The sequence below is a fragment of the Lachnellula hyalina genome (genome assembly GCF_007821495.1).
Source record: "Lachnellula hyalina strain CBS 185.66 chromosome Unknown contig00002, whole genome shotgun sequence".
Classification (NCBI taxonomy): domain Eukaryota; kingdom Fungi; phylum Ascomycota; class Leotiomycetes; order Helotiales; family Lachnaceae; genus Lachnellula; species Lachnellula hyalina.
The window spans coordinates 341513-362689 of record NW_022157116.1 but is presented as its reverse complement, the minus strand read 5'-3'; the positions used below and the strand labels follow the sequence as shown (position 1 = coordinate 362689).

Sequence of the window (21177 nt, the reverse complement as noted above, 5' to 3'; positions counted from 1 at the left end):
TGAGGTGGGGTGAGCACGGCACGGTACGGCACGAGTAGTTGTTGGAAATATACATTAATTACCGATCGGTGCATTCCAATCCCAAAAGTATATACATACAAGTAGGTAGGTGTCTCTGCAGTCAGTTACCTCGGGACCATAGCTACTTTGACGCCATTACCCGACGACAGCGTCAGTGCCAGTCCCTCGACCCACTGCGTTGGATCTCTATTCTCCATTCCAGCGAACTGCTGCACCATCCTCACAATTGTATACGCGGCCTCGGTGAGCGCAAACTGCTGGCCGACGCAGATGCGAGGACCGCCGTTGAAAGGCAGATATGCCCAGCCTGGTCGGAGGCCCTCTTCAGGCGCCCATCTCTCTGGACGGAATTCTTCGGCATCGGCCCCGTACACGTCTTTGCGCCGGTGCATGACGTATGTTGAGTATGCGACCAGCGTGCCTTTGGGGACGAAGACGGGGGATAAGCCGTTGGGGCCCCCGCCGAGAGGCAGGACCGTGTCGTTTAGTGCGAAGCGGCCGTTGGCGGGGACGACGGGATAGAGGCGGAGAGCTGGAGCTGTTAGTTGCTATCTCGAATGCATGGCGCGGGAGGGGAGAGGGGGTAATTACATTCGTTGAGGAGATATTTTAGGTATTTTAGGTCTCTTAAGGTATCATAATCTGGTTTCTGGCCTTGAAGCTCGTCGATTTCGGCCTTGAGTTTGTTCCAGATGTCGGGCCGTCGGGCTAGGACATGGAATGTATGGCTGAGTAGACTGGCAGTCGTGTCCCGGCCCGCCAGGAGGACATTCAAGAGCTCGTCACGAAGCTGCTTTGGGTCCCGTGTTGCTTTCAACATTTCAGTCAGGAAGACGTATCGCTCTGGCTCTCCGGTACCATCGATTGATTTTTCGGCATCAACAGGATCCGCTTTTTCCAGAGCCTTGTTGATGATATTATCCACAAACTCGTGGACAACCTCGCAGGCGACGTCAAAATCCTTGTCTTTGAACAACCACACGAGCTTGGCGAGACGAGATCGCCTAGCCAATCGGTTCTGAGCCAGGTCAAACATCGTGCCAAACTGTTCTTGGGCTGATCCTTCGGTGCTGCTTAGTGAGGATACGGATTCGCCGAACAGAAACTGGGTCGCCGAGTCTAGCGTCAGTTGGAAGAAGAGCGTTTGGAGATCCACGGTAGAGCCATCTGTAGGGATCTTGGTAATGAGTTTTTGGATATGCGTCTCGAATGTGTTGAGATCGGCCACTTGAGACTTAGTAAAGTTTGGCCTGACGAGAGACTGTAGATAATTGCAGTTAGTGGTTATCTATGCAAGTAGTAGTTCGGCGCGACCTACTCTTGAATGTTCCCATTGCGCCCCATCTATTCAGACGTTAGCTTGAACATCTCAGCTCACGTGGAGGATGCCGTACCTGTAGTGAAGATGCCTGCTCCTAACAAGGGGCCCCAAGCGATCTGTCTTGCTCCTAGGCCATACTCCTTGAAGTTGACGGACAGAACGGTCTTGATATTCTCCGTCTCGATGGTATTGATGAATCGTCTTCCGGCTACAACAGCAGACCATGTAGAGCCATAGGTATCATAGCGCCATTTTGTCGTCTCAAGACTCTTCCTGCTTCTCGATACCTCGGCCTGGATTTTGTAGATGTCGTAGCCGATGATTCTTTCCAATTGGGGGATTCTGGTTTCGGGTTTGCAGCCATGTTTCCTCTTGAAGCGCGCCTCGTTGATGTAACTGATAACCTGGCTGGCCAGGAAGAGGATGGCCAGGAGGATGGCCAAGGTGTAGACTTTGTCTCCCATTGCTGTTAAAGTTGTAATTATTGGAGGATAATCGCAGGGGAACACGATTGTCAGGGGAAGCCGAGGTGGAACTGGCTGATTATTAAACCCGGGGCTGGAAGTGAGAAGCGTCAAAGCTGTGCAATGTTTTGGCGCAAAGACGGTTCATTATTAATTGTTGATGCGGGGGAACGGGTTGCTCTTAAATGGAGAAAGAGACGACGCAAGGTGCACTAACGGTTTTACCCCATACTCAGTACCTTTGAAACGAACGGGAGCGGAATATTCATACCGTTGCAGATTGCAGCCGAGCAGGCGCTCTCGAGGCGCTGCTTCGTAACCCAGCCTATTATTTGATTGCACTCGGTAGTTCAAAGTAGAATCAGGATCCAAAAGGCCAAATATGATTGGCTCTTTCTCCTCAGACGATCAACATGGACTCAACTCCTTCCACTGCTTAATAATACGAAGTACGAAGGTAAGGTAGGATGATCTACACGGCGACATGATCGCGGCGACCGGCAGCAAAACGCCGACGTCTTCTCTTTTCTTCCCCTCAAGTCGGACAGTTCGAAAGCACCGTCGGGGAAGAGTATCGATTGCATTCAAGTATAGAAGTACCTACGCCTCGGTTCATGTGGAATGATCATGAGATGGAGAAGACTAAGTTATCACGTGGGCTATGAATAAGAATAAAGCTGATATTAGAGTAACTGATGACTAGACTAGGTAGGCTGAGGCTGAGTTTATTTTTAAATACAGTAGTAGATCTAACACGATCTGACACGGGTGAGCCCCTATCTTACTCTCATCACGTGTAGTTCGGCCTATACCGGGTCGCGCTTTGAAGGCGAATGTGGCGCATTCCGTTTCGGCCCGCATCGTTATCGTTATCGTTATCGTTATCGTTATCAGCATCAGCCTCGAAAGAGTTGCGTTGCATGCAGCGTTATCCGTACCTAGCCTAGTACTGCACAGTAGGTACCTGTCCATCCAATGATCGATACTCGTAAGGTAGTGACGCAAGACGAGAGTGGAAAAGCCTTCAACAGGTTGAACCGAACTACTGCACTTTGTTGAGGTTGAGAAGAAATGACTCGTCTCACACTTGCACGCGTAGCCGTAGCCAGTACTCCCTACAAGTTCCTGTATGTACCTGTGATGATGTTATGATGCGTGCATGATCTGATCTGATGCCTCAGGCTGCTGCTGTATGTACACTTACCACTGCCGAGTACCTGCCTCTGCCCTACCCTACTCGTACCTACCCACGAGGCTACGCTGCTTCTACAAGTACTTGTCCCCATGTGAATATTCCCCTCCTGACCTAGTTACGTATACAGTAGTCGTAGCCTTGTGGTCACCAAAACCTCACCTTTCATAGTACGTACAGTACTTGGTATTGCTTTCATCAATCCTCAAGGCGCTGCTTGCGGCTGCGGAAAAAGTCCATTGTCTCACTCGAAAGCGTCCGAGGTTCCCCCATAGTACGTACAGTACCGAGGTATAGGTAGTTACAGTGCAGATACTGGCGCTCCTACTTCGCATTATGATTATATTATGATTATGATAATAATGATGATGATTTTGCAAAATCTTTCTCTTGAGCATCCACATCTAAATCCACATCCTCCCTCCCATATTGGAACCCCCCACTTCTAGCGTGTCGTGGTCGTGTTCCAGCCCGCCGCCTACCGGACCGCAGAGAGTATCGCCGTGACTTAAGTGGACCCTTTGACCCTTTTTTGGCTCTAAACTGCCCATGAGGCAACTTCCGACCAGTGCAGATCCAGCTTTCTGCTTCTGCATCTGATTTTACTTCTGCTTTGGCTTTGGCTTTGGCTTGTGAAGACGGCCAAGTCAGTCTCAGACGCAGTCTCAGTCCTGTTGCGCCATCCATTCATTGCGGATATTAATGATCCAACCCTCATTACTTGCATACATTGACTACCAGTATCCCTTTTTATACCCTACATTAACACTACTTGACTCGCAATCTTTACCCGTGTCTACTACCATATCAACCCTACCTACCCACCCAACCATTATAACCAGAGCCTCCCCTCGTAAGAGCAGAGAAATTCAAACATCACCTCTATCCCTTACTACCTCACACCGGCACCTGCACCATTTAGATGTTATAAGCCTCCAATATGCCCAGTTTCTTCTCTGGTGTGACAGGCAAGAGCAGCGCAACTCTTTTCGAGATTCGGTATGCCCTTTTTAGCTCCACAGTCTTGAGCGCGTACTTGCTAACACCTCGCAGCCTTGACAATGAAGTTATAATCCTTCGGGGAGAAGAGCATGAGGCCTCAAGTCAAATTCTCAAGGGCACCGTGGTTTTGTGCCTCCCAGCCGCCTTGAGGATTGAAGATGTACATCTGCGAATGACTGGAAATCTAAAGGTCGGGTGAGTCTGCGCTATTTCCTCCTTTTCCCCCTTTGCAGACTGACAATGTGCTTCAGATGGACCGATATGCGCATGACGGCGAGCGGAGTTTCGACCGACCGAGTCAGCAAAAGTACGGAAATATTCAGCCACAGATGGCCAGCATTTGATCTTGGCAATGGGCCCGGATCCTCTTCGAAACACACATCAACACTACTAGCCGGAAATTATGAATGGCCATTCGAACTTGTAATACCGGGGTCTATGGCAGAGAGTGTTGAAGGTCTGCACGAAAGTCATATTGTATACAAGCTGAAGGCCACGGTGGCTAGGGGGAAGCTCGCATACGATTTGCACGCCTGGAAACCAGTTCGTGTGGTGCGGACTTTGGATCCATCTGCTTTGGAATTGGCACACGCCATGACGGTCGAAAATGTCTGGCCAAACAAAATTGAGTACCAGCTCATAATTCCTCAAAAGGCAATCATCTTTGGGACAGCGATCGACGTTGAAATGAGATTCACGTCATTACTCAAAGGGTTAAAAATTGGCCAGATCAAGTGCCTTCTTATTGAAGAACAAGAATTCAGACTTCCCGGCCTCACAACACAGTCAGAGAGGAGGCATAAGCACACCAGAGATATTGATAACTGGACGTTCGAAATGAATGATGAAGAACATTATCATGACCTGTTAGAAGACGGACAAGATGGTTATGTGTTAAAAGAGCAGATGCCACTGCCCAAGAAACTCAGCCGCTACATTCAGGACGTCGAGGTTCACGGCATTAAAATACGCCACAAGGTCAAATTTACGGTTGCTTTGCACAACCCAGACGGGCACATTTCAGAAGTAAGTACAGCGATTTCTATCCCAGCAGCCGAAATTAACGAGTCTAGCTTCGTGCAACACTTCCTGTCACGGTATTTATTTCACCGAATATGCCCCTAACTTCCGATGGGGCTCTTGTCGACCAAACTCCGATGAGCACACAATCAATAGATATTGTACAACACGCTCCACCACTATATGGAGAACACCTTTTGGACCAACTCTATGCCGATATGGATCAGACCGGCCTAATGACACCAGCACTTCAATCCGGAATGAACACGCCCTTTTATAACCAGTCACGGTATGGCTCATCGGAGAATCTTTCTTCAAGCCTTGATGGAGCTGCTCATCCAGATGGTGCAGTTCCACCTGCAGCTTTGTCATCTAGACTTCAGAATTTGAATTCTATGTCGCGTAACAGCAGTTTCGTAGGAAGGTATCCAGGCAATAATTCGGGAGGCAACACCCCACACCATCACTCTCGTGATAGCGAAGCAAGCCACACGCCAACCAATGGGATCTCTGGGCATCAAAGTAATCCATTAAGTCGTCGAACCAGTCAGGAAGAGGATCATCCAGCGGTGGTGTCGAATATGGCGAGTGGCCAGCATACCCCTGAGCATATCGACTTTTCCGATCTCGGAGATCTGTCCAAGGTGCCCTCGTACGCGACGGCTGTCAAAACGCCAGTGCGAGGTATGAGTTACAGCGACGCATTACCAAATTACAACGCTGCTACTTCAGCTCCTCCAAGTCCGCAACGCACTCTTACGAACCCTTATTTCGTTGGAGCTGAATTGATGATGACCAGCGGGGCCTCAACTCCCCATCGAGAAAGGGGAAACCCGATGGCGAGTCTTGGCTTCACACCTATCCATCCGGTGACGCCTTTACATCTCCCCGCAGCTGCACATACGGGAGATACAGATGAGGAGCGGAGACTACACATACTTCAACATAGAGACCGACATTGAGCGATTTAGACAAGACATGACGACACGAGATAATGCATTGTGGAAAGGCGTTGGGTTGGATAATATAATAATAGACCTGATAGGCATTTCTGAGGAGTCGAGGATTCCCCCATGATTTAGTGGCGCAGGGGTTTTGTTTTTGTTTCTTTTTTTCACCTACAGTATCAATCGCTCCTCTTAAAATACCAATTTGCATTTGGCCGATCAAACTATCTTTATCCGCCCATGTCAGTAAACAGCAAGTTTGACTGGCACAGCCATAGCCGAATACCGTATCAAGATGTTCTTCACCGAACAGTAGAAATCAAATATATTTCCTAATGTTTTATGAACGTTGGCATGGATTAGTCTATGCTCCGGGTGACTGTCCTGTGGTATTGGGAAGTTGCTCCTCAATTTGCTCCAGTGAGTAGCTGGCTACCATGGGGGTCAAGAAAGCTATCCGGTTTCAGACTTTCTTTTTCCATGAGTCCTTTAGGCAAACCTGGGACTTTAATGTATAGCTAAGCTCTCTTGATTCCTTGCAATGGCTCATTTGAAGCAGGACGTTAAATTATCTTACGCTACAGGTAATAGTATGAGATACTCGAGAAGCTTTGTGGAACACGAAGTATACATTTTTTACAGGGTTTTATACATACAACTATCTATGCCTGCTGTCCGGAAACCAGTAAAATAACACTCCCCAACTGCCTCCTCACATCCTCCTTCTCCACATCATGCGTATCCTCCACCTCCCCCCACATGCCCGTCTGCCACACCACCTCCAAGGTCGCCGCCCTCGCCGCCTCCTCAACTCCAAACTTCTCCCCCGTACCCTCATCCCTCAAATGCGCTAGTTCCGTACTCCATTCCACCAGCAACCTCGCCGCACCCAACAGTCCCTTTCCAGCCAGAACCGCTCTCTCCAGCCCCGCTAACTCGAAAGCCGGAAGCCCGCTCACCCACCCCTGGATAACATCCTTTGTCATCTGCGGCTGGCTGCGCGGCATGATCGAGCCCTCATCAAGTACCGGTATGATTACTACGCCCGGCCAAACCCTCTCGGTCAAAAAGGAGATGATGGACTCGGCCGTACGCTTCTGTATCGAGCGCAGGCTCTCCGTGCGCCCAACGTGTGTCTCGTAGCCGGGGGGGTCTGGACTTGCTTCGGGCGCCCAGCAGAGCAGGGAATCGGTGTCGAGGTACCGCATTACCGTCTTGACGATGTTGGCGCGGATATCGCCGCTGCTGGGACCGGCTGCGTCTTCGTCTGCTATGTCGAGCGCGCGGGACACGAGGGATGTGAGCGGGATCAGGTGGTGGCGGAGCGCTTGCTGCGCCGAGACGAGGAGGTCCCATTCCAGGGCTATGGCGGAGGCGAGGTGGGGTTTTTGGTGCGGGATGGTGAGGATTGCTTTTGAGGGCCGGCGGAGCGGGCGCGTGTCGAGGTAGATTTGTAGACCCTCTATCATTCCAGTTATCGGATATTAGTATTCTGAAATATGGTATGCATGGGCCAAGATGAAGACGAGAAGAGTACGGGGGAAAGTAATTAGTTACCTTTTTCATGCTTCACATGTACATCCTTCCAAAACCTCTTCGTCTTCGCAGACCCGCCCCCTTTTCCGCTCTCCAGAGCCCGCATATCCTGGCCCTTTTTCAAGAGCTCGGCCTGCTTCCGCTTCCGGGCCACTCGTGAATCGACGTGTTCTGCGCTGGGCGTTGGGGGTTTTGGGGGTGGACCGGAAACTGTCATTGGGGGCTACGGTTGCTGGGCTGGGGGGCGAGGTATGGAGGCATCTTTGGGAGAAGAGGGGTATTTTTGGGGTGTAGGAATGGGATCTTAAGGCTGGGACGCCTCGGGCCAGGGGGAATTGGGTGATGCGCTTCATGGTTGGAGGTGAGGTTGAGGTTGATGTTGACTTTGTATGCTACAGATACTTTTCGGAGGCTTGGGCCGAGGCTGGCCCGTGCACAAATGCTTCACCAAGCTACGCTAGTCTCAAGGTTCTTATTCTCTACAAGTAGGTAGTACTTTCTCTTCTTTCCTTAGAAAATCAACATCCTTGGCAATGTCCCTGGAAGATCAACCTGGTTATCTGTTGAACATGAATGGTCATTAAATACTACCTACGCATAAAAGCGTTGACTCACGCATGAGCTTCGCGCTCAATAATGCCTTCGATTTTCAAATCAGCCGATACGTATTCCAAGAGGCAAGAATCTTTGTTATATATGACAGAAGAACTTGCTTCGTTCATCATCTCATTTTCTACTATCTCGCTGTATGTTCTCACATGTTAACGAATACTACGCTAGTCTCTTATTCCATTATGCTTGCCATACCTGTGTCTTGTAGTCGTTCTATCTACTGCATTAGCTGCAACCCACCATGTACAATACAAATCGGTGTCATGGATGTTCATTTACATTTGATATCTTTAGCTCGATTTCGTCGTACACAAGCCTTATCCCTGTCACAACCAAATTGGGGTTGGTTCCACTGTCGTTGAGAAAAGGAGTCAAGTGAAAAGGCATCGCCTCAGACTCTCAGGACAGCTCACTCTATTTCGAATGCTTCCCCTAACGTAGCCCGCAACAGTCTCTATCGGAAGACGTGGTACAGATCTTTCAGATTCCCACAGCGTATTCATTCTATTCCCATTGGCCGAGGTGCCCAATACGTGGGGCCCAAGCTTTTCGCTCTCAAAGCTCACCTGCGCCTCATCGCGACGATGTTAACTTCTTCAATATACCGATGAATTGAGCCTTCAATTGGACTCAACTTGGGTGTAAAACTTGTACTTTTGAAATTAATGCGATTGTTACTTCCAAGCGTTTCCGCTCAAGTCGTAAGGTAGGGGCATTTTCAAGATACTTAAAGCCTCTTGAAGCCCTGCAAATGTCTCCCAACTCACACTCGTTCTTCTCTGATCACTGTCGTTTTTGAGTAGTTTCATCTAATCCATCTATAATGCTCCCATCTTTTTATCCTTTATGGGTTACTATTCTTCTTTCCTGTACAGTATTTGGTCAATACTTTCCTCCATCCCGGAGGAAATCACGGTTATCGACTCCAGATTTGGTGAGAATATTACTATATCTTACAAAGAGGTCAGTAAACATCCTGATGTGCCTTCAGCACGATAATCACTAAAGCGAGCCAAGACGTCTATTTGCGAGACGGCTCCAGGAGTTCGTTCTTTCAGCGGATACGTGCATCTTCCACCAGACCTCACAGTGTCCCGCGGCTACCCGATCAATACATTTTCCTGGTTCTTCGAATCCCGTGTCAATTCCTCAAATGCACTGCTCGCAATCTGGCTTAATGGCGGACCAGGGGCATCTTCGGTAGCTGGAGCCCTGGGAGAGAATGGCCCATGTATGGTAGGGGAAGATTCGAATTCCACTACACTGAATCCGTGGTCTTGAACAGCAAGGCAAACATGCTTTACATTGACCAGCCAGTGCAGGTTGGCTTCTCGTATGATACCCTTGCAAATGGCACTTTCAATGCTCTAGCTACCGATCTGTTGCCCATCATTGCCAATTTCTCAGAAGGCGTCCCGGAGCAAAATGATACTTTCTTTATCGGGACTTTCCCATCTCTCAACTCCAAGAATACTGCAAATTCTACTGGTAATGCTGCGCCCGTTGTTTGGGCTTTCTTACAGGCTTGGCTTCAAGAGTAAGTCCTGCGTTACAATTGAGTGATAATTACTAACTAAACACCAGCTTTCCCATGTACAAGTCGCCCAATAATGAACTCAGCATCTGGGCGGACTCATATGGGGGTCATTGGGATCCCAGAGTCGCGGATTTTATCGAGAAGCAGAATGATAAGATAGCCGCAGGTGCTCTCGAATGCGCAAAGGTGATCAATCTCGATACAGTTGGTATCATCAATGGCGTGATAGACTTCAAAATCACTGCTGCTTCGTACCTGGTGTAGAGTCTGGGATTCTATGACTATTCTGGTATATCTCTAGAAAATCAAACGGTAAATATACAACCACTTACTACCTATATACCAGGACCTCTGCATAATTGTCCGTTTTATGTCTTATCACAAGGGGGTTTCATAGCTTCCCTGCCGGGAAGGATCTAGGCACAAAACCTTTGCATCATAATATGGCATACAATAACACCTATGGCTCCCTAGTCATCACAAACGCCGAATATGAATCCGCAATGATGAACCTCACCACTTGTACAGGGCTTCTTGATAAGTGCCAGAGCCTCGGTGCTATCTATGACCCGGACAACTGCGTCATGGCCGAGGGCGATATCACTAGGGGTGGATTTCTCGACATGCTAGGAAATCTTCTGGATCGGGGAGTACAAGTGACATTAATATATGGAGATCGAGACTAGATTGGAAATTGTACACCACTGCACCCGTTGTTAACCTAGCATAGCTCTAGATTCTCAAGCAGGGATCGCTGGAGAAAAAGGAAGTCTTGCTATTAACTCCAACCTTTTCGAGGGCTTCAAAACAGCTGGGTACGCAAACATCAGCACCAATGCAACATACGAAGGAGGTGTAGTTCGCCAGCATGGAAATCTCTCATTCTCTCGAGTTTTCAATGCCGCTCATGGAGGTCAGCTAGCCCCGTCTACCGCCCTCCAAGCCCCCGCATGTCTGTCTAACTTATATTCGGTTCCTACCAACCCGAAACAGCATATCGCATCTTCGACCGTGCAATGTCTCACGCTGATATTGCTACGGGACAAGCCTCGAATACGGCCAACTACTCGACATCGGGGCCATCTTCCAGTTTCCAGTATAAGAATCAGATGTCTGAAGATCTCAAGAAGGTCTGCTATACTCTTATGGTACTAAGTACTTGCACTACCGCGGACATCCAAGAGCTGGCTGCGGGGATGGCGGTCGTAAGAGACTTTGTATTAGTAGGCTACGTAAAGGCAATGCTACAGTTTGGTATTAATAGGGATATACGGAAGTATAATTAAGGAAGTGCTGGAGGGGAAGACTTTTCGCGACTTAGAATTCATTCCTTTGCATCTCGGGGGGAGGGACTGCTTAGCGTGGACCTCTTCCTGTCTTTAAGTCCTCACGTAAATCAATGCTGCATCTAAGTAGTTTCTTACAGTTCCGACCGGCTTCTATCATAGAATCCCACTTATAATTCATCCTCTCCCTATCATTTTCAAAAGATTTTAGGGTGCGGCCACTTGCAGGATTTAATTTTGATAATTCACTACAAAGTCTGGCTTAGGAGACTTGTGGGAATGCCCTCAAACGCTCGCAGGATTGCGTCAGGACAGCTTCAAGCAACACATGACCTTCATTCCAACTCCTCAGCAAGGCCATGTATCTCACATCTAGCAAAAAACAGTGCCCAAGACTTGAGTGAGAATCCCAAGTTTCTTTTCCCACAGCCTTAATGACTTCTAGCATGGATTCTTCTCATAGGAATCTTTCCCGATAGAAAGAAAATCGTTGGAAGAAAACAACCTTGGCGGCGGATGGGGGGTTTATACTAGGAGCTAAGCTGCATTAGGTTTCGATTCTCTCCCTCTTTCCTTCCACTTTCGGCCAGGATGCAATTTTGCGTCAGGCGAAATGCTACTACGCCTTCAATTGCTGTCCGGTCGCGCATACTATAACATTTAAGAAGCATTGCTGCTACCCCGCTTGATTGCTCGCTCGCGATGCACATGCGATTCATGTATAATATTAATGTATTCCTGGAAATGTATGTATGTATGTATGTATGTATGTATGTACAATCAGTCAATTATACAGTATAGATGTCTAACTACAAAGCCAAGTTCTCTCGCTAGGTTTCTCTCATATCTTCATATACCGATGAAATACAGCTGCTGGAAATAGCCGAGCTACAAGATGCGTAAGGTTAAAACCATGAAGCATTATCACGTCCATTTGTCTTGCAAGTTGAAGGTAATATCACACTTAGAAGTAAAGCCTGGCCTTCCTATTGATTATAACTTTGCTATTAAGTATCCTGAAGAAAGGATAATACGGTCTAGGCTGCTGAATCGCCTGTGCTTTGAAAATCGCCTCGCTCTATATTAATCCTTGGCTCCTACCCCATCCCAAGATATACTAGGATTCCAAGACAGCAATCTTTATATATAGCTTTATAATTGATAATTCAAGATCTTGGTTTTAGTCCTTGGGATCTGCCAAGTCACGACGGTCATAGATGGCGCAGCATCATCGCTGACAGCATCAAGGCAGGGACACTCCGCGTCCCTTTATCTTACTAGGAGATATTACAGATATCTGAGAACAATCCTTTAAAGTAACGTGGGTCATAACAGCATCTGATCGAAGGAATTCGACGCATCTAAGTAGGTTTACTGTTTTCATGCCCCCACCCCCCCAAAATTAAATCCCGATCTTCACTTGATGGAGAGGTGGGTTGGAATGTGTGAAATATAACGTAGCCCAAATGCCAGTAGAGGTTTTAATGGCAAAACATTATAGCTACTATTATCTCACGTGGAGCTGGGCTTGAGATGTAGATGTATTATAAAATAACGTTGAGTTTTTCAATGAGCCTCAATTCAACAATATGAATACCAGCGGTGAATTATGTACTCTCCCTCATGTCGAGTACGACTAGTGAAGGGGAGGGGCTGCTTTCCCTCTGAAAGAGCAAGCATAGCCAGATGTCCGCGACTAGCGGACCGGAGTGATTGAAGAAAGCTAGGTAGAGCATGAATTGCTGTTGGTACTAGGTACGACATCTACACACTCTGCATGAACAATAAAATACGACGAGTAGTACGTCAAAGATACAGACGACTGTTGGTGCATGAATTCGCAGATCTACAATAACAGAAGCACATTCCTCGAAGCCTCCACAGCTAGAAAACTTTTGCCCGGAAGAACAATAGCCTTAGCATAGCTTAGATAGGATGGAGATGCACCTGATCAAAGTCATCAGAGGTAGCGCATTGGATAGTAGGATGCATCAGAACAGATGTTCAGGCAGAGCTATATCAGAGATCCGGAAGTATTCTCGTTCTGTTGGAAGACGCTACTCTGCTTTCGAATGCGAGCTCGCAAGAAGAAAGGGATGGTAGGAATGAGATGACGGCATGAGGAGAAAGATGTCATAGGATTTATTCTTGCTAAATGCCTTATCTTTCCTATTGTGCGTTAAGAGGAGATACTAAAGACACAGGAACTTGAGGATCCACGTTAGGGGTTCTTTCTAAACCTCGCAAAGTTTGGCACTATTGGATTTCATAACTAAAACTGGGATGCTGCTTGCGCCTCAAAGCTTCCCGTCCGTTGAGGATTAAACTCTGAGAAGGTGGATGGGAGTCAACTCAACGGAAATGACATAACACAAGAGTTCCCGCTGGGCTGCAAGTTTTGATCCGAGAAATTGGACGCCCTGAATAATGGCTGCGCGAATCAATTCATGCCCATAGGTGAGCAGCAAGTGTCCGTCCTCGAAGTATGCTTGTCTTTGCATGCTAAAGAGAGTTCATGGACCCCGCTATTCGTGATTGACATGAAATACGAAAACAAGGTCGGTAGTTGACATGAGATACGAAAACAAGGCAAAGGTAGCAGTAAAGATGTAGAGTGGGTGGAGTGGATCTTCCTATCTCCAGCTTCCGAACATGAGAGATAGAAAACACATTTCTGCGTTGGCTTCACCGTCTCCAATACTCTTGTTGTCACCACCAGCCACATATGAAATACTCGGAAGCGGCGAGAATCGTTTCTGAGGACACGGGAGGAATAGACAGATCTCGGCTGCAACGGCCATCCCTACCTTGAATTTGCATATATCCCCAATGCCTCAAACCAGGCTCTTGGACTTGTGAGTGGAAACACTTGTATGCAAGTCTGCAAGCCTGGCAGCCCAGACTCTGACATCCAAAGTCCAAACCAATAGACCCGCAGAAGTACAGAAGCGTTTGGCAGCTGCATAGTGCACACTCATTCGCTGCAGATATAGAGTCGCAGCGATCTGCGACCGTTGGCCGTGGCGACATACACGAGATGTTTGGAAATAGAAAAGCGGGACGACTGGATGTGAAGCTCCGAATTGACGGTGATGGTGGGGTCCTCCCGCATCGCTACGAGCACGTCCCGCTTGACATGTGACGATGGCTTGTGTTGATTGGAACTTGAAACAACTGGGGAAGAAAACCTGGAAACCAATGAATCATATGTAATTAATCTCCTGGCTTCCTGTCTCAGAGCAACGGTATTACTATCATATATAGAGTAGAAGTATTAAATGCATTCAATCTGATGATCCAACTTTCAAGGCATCTGAACAGGAAATAGATTAAAATTGGCCCTATGACTGCACATCTCGTACAATTGTTGGAAATGTATATTTGGAACTGGACCCGCGGTCGAAACGAGAAAGCATATTTCGCTCCTAAGGTACGAAGTAGGCTTTTTACTTTAGTTTACACTAGATCTTGAATTATGATATATGTACATGTACGATAGACTTTGCAAAGGGTGTTCCGTACGGAGTATAGTAGTAGTACTGTAGCATCGGGTTTACTCGGTAGGTTGATCTTCAATGCCCTGCTCGGCAACCGCTGGTTGTGCGGCTAGGTACCTACCAGGTAGTTAATTTATTTAATTTATCTAATTTATTTACCCCAAGTTAGGTAGGTAAGATTACTACTGGTAAGTCGGCGACAGTGTCATCTTTGATCCTTGTCCCAACGGTCACAACAGGGGTAGCTAGCGGCAAGCCACTTTTCAAGGTTCAGAAGGAAGCTAGTAAAGTTACGAGCATGCATGGCTCGCATCATTGGCCTTGAGCCTGCCTTAGAAAGGAAAGAGGGCTGTTTGGGCTTTGAGGCTTTTTAGTGGATCAAAGCCAAAGCCAAAGCCAAAGCCAACGTCAAACTCAATGCACTTTCACGAGGAAACATGGCATTTTGCAAAATACGGAGCATGGCCTTTTGCTCGAGTATGACCCTGCTGATCTTATAATCCGTCCACATGCGGAGAGATTAATGTAGGACAAGCTGCGTGCAGGAGGAGCAGGAGGAGCAGGAGCAGGAGTGACAAGTTCTACCAATGCTTTTTCGGTGTCAATAACTGTCCTTCCGCACATACCTCAAATACTCCGTACAGCGTACCTCATGTACTGACCTCCGAGCAGTAGCAGTCGGTCTGCATATCCCAAAGCTCCAGGCTGACGCGGGAGGTCCCTTCCTTCTTGGTCCCTTGGCGCTCAAGACATGCACCCTTGACCTCCAAGCTGTGAGCGAATGTACGGAGTAGCTGATAACTTGATTGCCACATAGACAGCTGCCAGACTGACAGGAAACCCCCTATCGGCGCATAAGGTAGAAGAATACAGAGAGGTACAGAAAGTTGATTGGGGAACTGTCGGGTCAGGGGCGCATCGCCGCAGCCCATTATTGAACCCAATCGCCACACAATGTACCTACCTTATCTTACACTTTATCAGTTTCAACGTTTTGAAGCTGTATCTGATATCCTTCAGGCTAACATCGTCGTCAAGCATTCGAACCGGATCGTACCCAGTACTCGAGTAGTATGCGCTGAAATCGGCGGTCCATGTGTGTCTCGGGGGGCTGAAGACTCTGGCCCATCTACTAGCGTCTCGCCTGTTTACTTCTCGCCCCGCCCCGCCCCCCAGCTATCTGTACCCTGGGTGCAGCACTGCAAGCATACAGTAGTGAGTACACCCAGGTACTCACTGATATACCCTGCGATACCGCATGTCACAACTTCCAAGGATTCACTCAAACACACACTTTCAACCATTATACCTCGACTCTCGTTTTCAAGGCTGCCAATTCCATCCAAGTTGATTCTTCCTTAGTTGCCGTTGCCCATTGTTTACTTTCATATATACACTCCTGTTTAATCCCTAATATAATTCCGTTCGCCTTTCTCCCCAACCTGAGGAACACAGTACAACATGGAATATAGAGGTGCCTCCGGTGTGTCCACCGCAACAACACCAATGCGTCCTGGGACCCCAGAGAGCAAAAGCAGAGACCCTTTCGGTGAAGAAATACTTCCAGCACCCCCCGCCAACCCTTTCTCCACCCCATTCACCTCCAGACCGGTATCATCCTCCGCTTCCTCGTCGGCCTTGCGAGAAGGACCAGACCCCCCTAGATATTTCCATTCAAGACGAGTAAGGAAAGGAGAGGTTGAGAAGCCGTGGATAGCAAATAAAAATCCAAAGGAGAAATGGGTTACAATTATTCCGTTGATAGGGCTGGCGATAGGTTTTGCACTGGCTGGTTTCTTGGTATATGATGGGCTCCATTCAGTAGTACACCACAAGTACGAACTAGTCTTAGACGAGAATTTCTCTGAAGGACTCAACAGTGCCATCTGGACAAAGGAAGCTGAAGTTGGCGGGTTTGGGTAAGCTCCTTCTTTTGTATGATCACCAGTAGGACTACACTAACAGTCTTACATAGTAATGGCGAGTTTGAGCAGACAACTCTGACAGACGAGAATGTTTTCGTTCAAGATGGCAAGCTCATCATCAAGCCTACCCTTCAAGATGCCTCCCTCATCGAATCCAACACGGTCATCAACCTCACATCCGATGGCACTTGTACGTCAAACTCTCTGAAGAGCTGTGTCTCAATAACAAATATAACGGCCGGTACCATTATCCAGCCTGTGAAGTCTGGACGTATCAACACAAAGGCCGGTGCATCAATCAAATATGGCCGTGTAGAGGTTACCGCCAAGATGCCGGTTGGTGACTGGTTATGGCCTGCTATTTGGATGCTGCCTATGAATGACACTTACGGTCCATGGCCATTGTCTGGAGAAATCGATATCATGGAGTCTCGAGGAAACAACCACAGCTATGGGCAGGGCGGAAACAACATTGTATCCTCGGCCCTACATTGGGGACCCGACCCAGCGAATGATGCTTGGTGGCGCACCAACGTAAAAAGGGCCGCTCTACACACCACATATGCTGCCAAAGAACACACCTTCGGTCTCGAATGGTCTCAGAAGTACCTCTTCACATACATCAACACCAACCTCCTACAAGTCCTATACACGAATTTCGACGAGCCTCTATGGAAGCGCGGCGCATTCCCCCCTGCCGACAGCAATGGAACGCGCTTGGTCGATGCTTGGAGTCAGACTGGCCATGACCAGACGCCGTTTGACCAGGAGTTTTACCTGATCCTAAATGTTGCCGTAGGAGGCACCAACGGTTGGTTCAAGGATGGTGAGAGCGGCAAGCCATGGGTTGACAACAGCCTTACAGCCAAGAATGATTTCTGGAATGCCCAGAAACAATGGTATCCAACATGGTCGGCGCCAGGTGCTGGCCAGATGGAGATCAGCAGTGTGAAGATGTGGAAGCAGGTTGATGGCAATGAGGATGCTACTTGAGACGAGAGCTCATACATAATACGGTATTGTTTATAATTGGTCATGTTTACAAAGGCGCAGGGGGATGGATGAAAGCTAAGGAAGGGGGGTTTAGACGGATCTGTTTTACGGCGCGTTAATGTATCTTCTGTTTGTAGATATCGGATGCGCCGATCTGCATTCCGGAGATACAATCTCACACTCTCTCGTCCATCCATCAATCGATGGAGATAACCAGCTACACACTACAAAATAATATAAATAGTACATCCGAAAATATCTGCAGTCTTTACCTACTTACCTACTTTCCAAAACTTAACTCTAGTCTACGGATTAATTACAGCCCTGTAACCGGCCACTATTGCATGCATATCTAACCACGACTCTCCCGAGAAAATCTCTCTTGGTCGAAGGATCCACGACAACGACGCAACGCCCGTTCAGACGATATCTGCAGCTTCCCGTTAGCTAGCTAGCTAGTCATACCAACACATGTATGTATGTATGGGTTCTTATCTGGACAAGCTGAATATGCGGTGGCACTACACTACACCGCACGCACGTACGTACAGTACGCACCCGACTTAAGCTTGGAGACAGATGAAGATGGTATGCTATGCTATGCATGGACCCGACTGGCATGGCTGGCTGTCTTGAGCTGGGCGATGAAATGAAATGAAAGTAGGTAGGTAGGTATTTATCTATCTATTAGGCGGACGTACCATACATAGATACCTATCAAATGCTCTTTATAATCTGCTCTTCTCTAATAAAGTGGGCGGATACGTACGGATATTTTCTGTTACTGTCATGTCCTGTCATGTATTGTCATGTTATTAATTAATTACTGGAGCAGCAAGCACTACTAGGTACGATTTCGTTTATTTATTTACTCATTCATTCACGCTTTCTACAGGGACTGAAATCACAGATAGTGTAGTAAGTGTAGTTAGTGTGATGGTATAGCCACCTAAATTCAGCCATACCATACCTTCAGAACTAACTTCCGCTCGCTCGCTCGCTCAGTCTGCGATTTAATAGCTAGGCATGAACTATTGAACCATTTTTTTCAATGAGCCGCAAGGCTACAGTACCTAGGTAGGCTGGTTGGCGGGCGGGCGGAGTCTTTCTGATGGGTTTCTTAGGTAGGTATTGTAGTCACAGCTGACGGTGACGCTATTATTAGGAGGTGGAAATAGATGTGGAAGGACGTGTATACGCTGGCCTTCTTGTCTGTTTATTTCTGATATCATTTCAAATTGGGAAGAGGCGGAGGCTGATTGATTGATGGATGCAATGTTTCCGATCGATTTATACTATACCTAGGTACTGCATGCCTGTTACCATGGTAGGTAGGATGAAGCTGGATACGAGCGAACGAGCGTTATCACCGAGTCCTTCGATCGGGATGAGAGGTGGTGGCAGTACTGGGTGGTGGGTGGGTGCTGAGGGACCTGAAACGGCACGTTGGGGTTCCGGGAGGCGTTTGTCGCTGTGACATTGAAGTTCTGTGTACATGTTGGGCGCGTGTTGTGGTATGGGGGCGTTTTGTACTTTGTGCTTTGTACATTCGGGGGATTTCTTTAATTGCAGCCTTTCTATCTGCTTGTTGTAGGTCGGGACGCCACATTATGCAAGGTGGTTTTTCAGCACTTCACTTCTCTTCCAAATGATTTTGATGTACGTTGCCAAGGTTGTTTATAGTAGCATATGTGCCAGAAGCAGAATATCTTGGATTTTCTAGAGGTTTTGCCCATGGGGTGTGATGTTAGGATACATGGCATGCATGGGCTCGGGCCGTTGAAGGCTGAAGATACAACGTGGTCTCGGGTGTAACAGCGTTATATATGGCAATACGGAAGCAAGTAGAAGATCAACGAATCAGATCTCCTATCCTGCCAACTAGGATAGGAGAGTGGAGAGCTCGCCACATCCATCCACTCTAGTAATATATCCTCATCTATCCTTAAATTAAGATTATTACCCCTATTTTCAGGCGGGTTTCCTCTAATTACCCTATTTAGCGTCTTTTGGTTTCTATCTTTCCACTCCACTTTTACTCTCCTATCCAGCTGTTTTTCTCTCTCTTGGAAGCCTTCCAACCCCACTTTTATAGCTCTCCACCAGTGTACTTTCATCTCTCCACTCCAATCCTTCCAGAAAAATAAGGCATGCACTCCACTCCAGTGGTCAATTTTGTGGCTGGATAGGAGGGTTGAAACGCTGCAGAAGATAGGTATTGTGCAACGTGAGAAAGAAGTGAGACATGCAGATGGTTCGCAGAAGAAGTCCAAGAATGTCAGTAGGGCTGACAGGTAATGCAGAAAGACCCCGGCTCACGTCTTTGTACAACTAGGTATAGATGCGGTGAGCAATATATTGTGTTTACTGTTTTTGCATAGAAATGTGGAGTCCGTACTCCGTACTTTCTACAGAATGCCCGAGACGTGGGGTTCTTTGCCGTAATCTGGACTTCTTTTCTGACAGGATGCAGGTGAGGTTTTGAAAAGCGATTGCTTACAATCCTCACACTTGGCACTACTGTTTCGATATGAAGGTGGAAAGCGTTGTTTCACACATGCAGGTTGGTGGCTGGGGCTGGGGCTCGGTTCAACTTTTGCAATGGATAAGCCGGCCATTGAAACATGCCTGTGTTCCGACATCTCGGGAATCTAAATATCTTCTCGGTGGTAGCATTGCGGGCCGATGCCCAACGCTCTACCTATAAAGGCCCCACAATCCGAGCATTCGGGAAGTCCATAAGGTACCTAGTAGATAGAAATAGGAGGAAATCTACTACTATAAGTGATAGAAATCTTGCTTCCGTGCAAGCCGTCTGAAGGCGTACGGTACATGTACAGCTGCGTTTCCAGCCTGCGCTTTTGCTATTTGCATCATATGCAAATGCAAAGTTCGTATTTGACAGCACAGCATGCATGAGCTGCAGTTGGAGCCTTAGCTCCAACTCTCGTGCCGCTCGCGTGCGCCTTAAGGTTGTTGGACAAAAATAATAATTCATGTCACATTGCATATGATAATGCACAAGTCGCTGTGATACCTCTGATCTCACAACGCCGAGTCTCGTGACGAGCGAGTTAATGCACGGAAGGCTTTATCTTTTGCTTCTCGTACGGTAAGGTCTGGTCCTAATGACGTCATATTTAAATCAAAAAGGATGGAAAATACTGCCTTACGGAATTGTCTTTAAATTGCGTACAAAACATTAAAAACGGAGCGATTTGTGTTTTAGGAACCATTTCGGCGTTATAAGACGAGATGAGAGTACGGCAGGATGCCGACTCCCGCGAAAGCTATAGGGGGTTCCCACATTGAGCGTTTCCTGTAAAAAGTATGATTGGAAAGCATTTCGACACGAGTGTACTTGAAAACTAGGAATCCTAAATAAAGATCTAACAAGAAGCCCTTGATAAGCACTTTGTATACTTTCAACATTAGGTCGATGTATGGAATTTGCAAGTCTCTCGGTACAATGGTGGTAGAGCTTGAAGCCAGAGTATCAGTATCACCTGATCTTATATTATGAGCATCGGACTGTGTATTGTGTAGCATGTATTAATTGTCCAAAGAGGGATACCTATTATATTCTTCAGGCAATAATAGAGATCACCTTGTTTTCATTTCCGCATTATTGTATTGCACAAAGCTAGTATAATGATGACCATGAGTTTCCAAGCAAACTCAATTCGTGATAAAAGGATTTCAGAGTTCCGACGGTCTCTGCCAACCTTCCAAGTTCCCAGACTAGTAAGGGAAAATATACGGGAAAATTATAGTAAAAATACCCATGTACCTACCCTGATTGGTGGACGGTCAGATTTACCTTG

At 47.4% G+C, this 21177-nt stretch overlaps 6 protein-coding genes across 6 annotated transcripts; 4 read left to right on the top strand and 2 right to left on the bottom strand.

Moving 5' to 3' along the window:
- Positions 1-125: 125 nt before the first annotated feature.
- fsdH_1 (Cytochrome P450 monooxygenase) lies at positions 126-1806 on the bottom strand (the record flags this gene model as incomplete). Its single annotated transcript, XM_031145264.1, has 4 exons — positions 126-559; positions 613-1282; positions 1340-1365; positions 1416-1806. The coding sequence occupies 4 exons, from the start codon at positions 1804-1806 to the stop codon at positions 126-128; spliced, it is 1521 nt and encodes a 506-aa protein (XP_031009753.1).
- A 2132-nt stretch (positions 1807-3938) lies between these two features.
- On the top strand, positions 3939-5982 carry creD (putative HECT-type ubiquitin ligase-interacting protein; the record flags this gene model as incomplete). The annotated part of the gene is made up of 4 exons (XM_031145263.1): positions 3939-3997; positions 4052-4195; positions 4252-5026; positions 5074-5982. The coding sequence occupies 4 exons, from the start codon at positions 3939-3941 to the stop codon at positions 5980-5982; spliced, it is 1887 nt and encodes a 628-aa protein (XP_031009754.1).
- Positions 5983-6629: 647 nt separating this feature from the next.
- Positions 6630-7720, bottom strand: atp12 (Protein atp12, mitochondrial; the record flags this gene model as incomplete). Its single annotated transcript, XM_031145262.1, has 2 exons — positions 6630-7429; positions 7525-7720. The coding sequence occupies 2 exons, from the start codon at positions 7718-7720 to the stop codon at positions 6630-6632; spliced, it is 996 nt and encodes a 331-aa protein (XP_031009815.1).
- A 1271-nt stretch (positions 7721-8991) lies between these two features.
- SCPB_0 (Carboxypeptidase S1-like protein) lies at positions 8992-9396 on the top strand (the record flags this gene model as incomplete). Its single annotated transcript, XM_031145261.1, has 2 exons — positions 8992-9078; positions 9133-9396. Coding segments are annotated over 2 exons (351 nt in total), but the record flags the coding sequence as incomplete, so codon positions are not given.
- Positions 9397-9410: 14 nt separating this feature from the next.
- SCPA_0 (Carboxypeptidase S1-like protein) lies at positions 9411-10338 on the top strand (the record flags this gene model as incomplete). The annotated part of the gene is made up of 3 exons (XM_031145260.1): positions 9411-9652; positions 9700-9912; positions 10050-10338. 3 exons carry the CDS (start codon positions 9411-9413, stop codon positions 10336-10338), a joined length of 744 nt encoding a protein of 247 aa, XP_031009809.1.
- A 5558-nt stretch (positions 10339-15896) lies between these two features.
- On the top strand, positions 15897-17353 carry BGBP (Beta-1,3-glucan-binding protein; the record flags this gene model as incomplete). Its single annotated transcript, XM_031145259.1, has 2 exons — positions 15897-16354; positions 16411-17353. 2 exons carry the CDS (start codon positions 15897-15899, stop codon positions 17351-17353), a joined length of 1401 nt encoding a protein of 466 aa, XP_031009808.1.
- Positions 17354-21177: the final 3824 nt, after the last annotated feature.